Genomic DNA, 2,087 nt, shown 5'->3' with positions numbered 1-2,087 from the left:
CGGCAACATATAAATGTCATTGCTGTAGTGGCGGCGCACTGACCTCTTATACCTCGCCCACCCTGTATACGCACACCTTACGCGTTTGCTTTCCACTCACCCTTTGTTACTTGTTAATACACCACGCAAACGCGCTGTTCGCCTGCTGCTCTCATCTTGCTTACTCGCTCGACTCGCTCGACTCCTGCGTGCTCCCTAAGTGTCCGTCGCTCAGGCACCAAATCTCATGAATGTGGCATTGTAGGGTGAGCATCAAGGGGACTGTGACACCACATTGTGGCAATATTGGGAACAGGAGGAGTCCGAGCTGGACACATACATTGTTCATTTTCTAGCGACCGGGTAAGTTACATTCATAAAGGGCTTGAACGTAGACGGGGCGATATCAACCAGATCTCCAGAAGCCTGTAGTACGTTCAATTCACTATCTGGGTAAGGAGGCAAAAGGGGAGGGGGAGGAATAAGGTAAAAATGACTTGAAAAAAAGGGATCTATCTCGTAAACAGAAGGGTACTCATCAAGTGGTCTGGTATACTCCCACCCCGAAAGATCCTCCTTTCGAATTGCAGTCTGCCAATGCAAATGGTTATCAGAAGAGCGGATAACATAAAAACAACGGCCAAAGTAGGGGCTGCGGAACTCATTGGCATCAAAGCGGGCGTGAAGATGAGGATATGTAGGCAACAAATCATACCCCTGCAGATGCTCGATCCAAACCCGGCGTAGGCTTGGCAGTTCATCAAACCAGTCCTCGACGTACTTGCGCTCCTGAGCAGGCCAGTCGAAATCGGCTCGCTGAATGCTTTCATCATGAGCTATCCCTCCGAGGGCCCCAAGCAGAAAGGCGGGGGTGTTGATGTGGATGGTGTGGAGATGGGGGAAGACGGAAAGCAATGCCAGAGTAGTGATACGGTTGTTGAAGGGACTGAAGTTGGCAACTGCAGCGTCATCCGGGGAAAGTGACTCAGAGGTGAAGTGGAAGATCCGGTGATGACCCGGCTGCACAATGTGAGATAATATCCAGCATCAAGAAGTGAGGGGACTTACGTTTATGTGTGCAATCTCAAGCCACTCCACCTGACAATCGCCAGTCCACCACTGAGCACAACGCAGCAGATTGGCGCCTTCGCTACTCCCACTGGTCATGATCCTCAGGGCGCGGAACCCAAGCATGTATGGGGTTGCACGGCGAGCAATGGCCTGGACCTCTGGAGTTGAGCTTCCTGACCACAAGACGTCAAGTCCGACGAGGTTCAGAAAGTTGATGTGGGGACGTGTAGAGCCAGGGTTACTCTGTGCACACCGGCAGAAATTTTGTTCGAAGTCGATGACCGTCTGGAAAAAGTCATGGTGCCGGCACAAGAGGTGGATGAGAGGTGGGAGACGAAGACGTCGATATATGGTCCATGAGAGGGTACGAAGAGGGAGCTGCTGACGAATGGTATCCATGCCTTCAATGTAGGCATCACCCCTGGCAGATGGCTCAAGTATGACTGATGTGGCGAGGAAGGACTCTGGCCAAGAAGCACAGGCGTGCGAGAGGATCTCTAGGATAACATCCTGGTTGAGATTACGCCAGACAGATGCATCAAGAGGTTGTGCCATGATGGGTGTAATGAGCGCAAAGAGTAGTGGGTATGATACCTTCAACTAAGGTTTCTTAATCTGCTCAGCTATACAGGACCTGAAATAGAGTTTGTCCAAGCAATCAACAAATATAATTGCATTAATGATATCTACTAATGATAAACAGTGGATAGTATATACAGCAATAGCTCAAACAATGAGGGAGACAATGTATGTATGCAGGCAGTTTGCTTCCACTCACAGAAGATTTCATGTTCCCGCTGGCGCTCAAACACCACAAACTGAGAATCTGAGTTCTGGCTGTAAATGTTCAGATGAACACTTGTTTGGATCAGATCAGCTGAACAAATCTAATGCACCTACTTACGTGGCGCGACGTGGCCGCATGGAGGCTCCACAGCGCATTTTGTGTCCGCGCGGGCGCCTCGGGCCTGCCGGACGTGATTTTGAGATCTGCGCGAAACGGTACGCGTTAGTAGGCGTTCGACTCGCAGAGACGA

General features: G+C 50.5%; 1 protein-coding gene across 1 annotated transcript; it reads right to left on the bottom strand.

The window, feature by feature from the left end:
* Positions 1-491: 491 nt before the first annotated feature.
* Positions 492-1,605, bottom strand: TRAVEDRAFT_25171 (uncharacterized protein; the record flags this gene model as incomplete). The annotated part of the gene is made up of 3 exons (XM_008047804.1): positions 492-570; positions 761-999; positions 1,048-1,605. 3 exons carry the CDS (start codon positions 1,603-1,605, stop codon positions 492-494), a joined length of 876 nt encoding a protein of 291 aa, XP_008045995.1.
* Positions 1,606-2,087: the final 482 nt, after the last annotated feature.

Source organism: Trametes versicolor (assembly GCF_000271585.1).
Source record: "Trametes versicolor FP-101664 SS1 unplaced genomic scaffold TRAVEscaffold_264, whole genome shotgun sequence".
In the NCBI taxonomy this organism is placed as follows: Eukaryota; Fungi; Basidiomycota; class Agaricomycetes; order Polyporales; family Polyporaceae; genus Trametes; species Trametes versicolor.
This window is presented reverse-complemented; position numbering and strand designations above follow the sequence as displayed.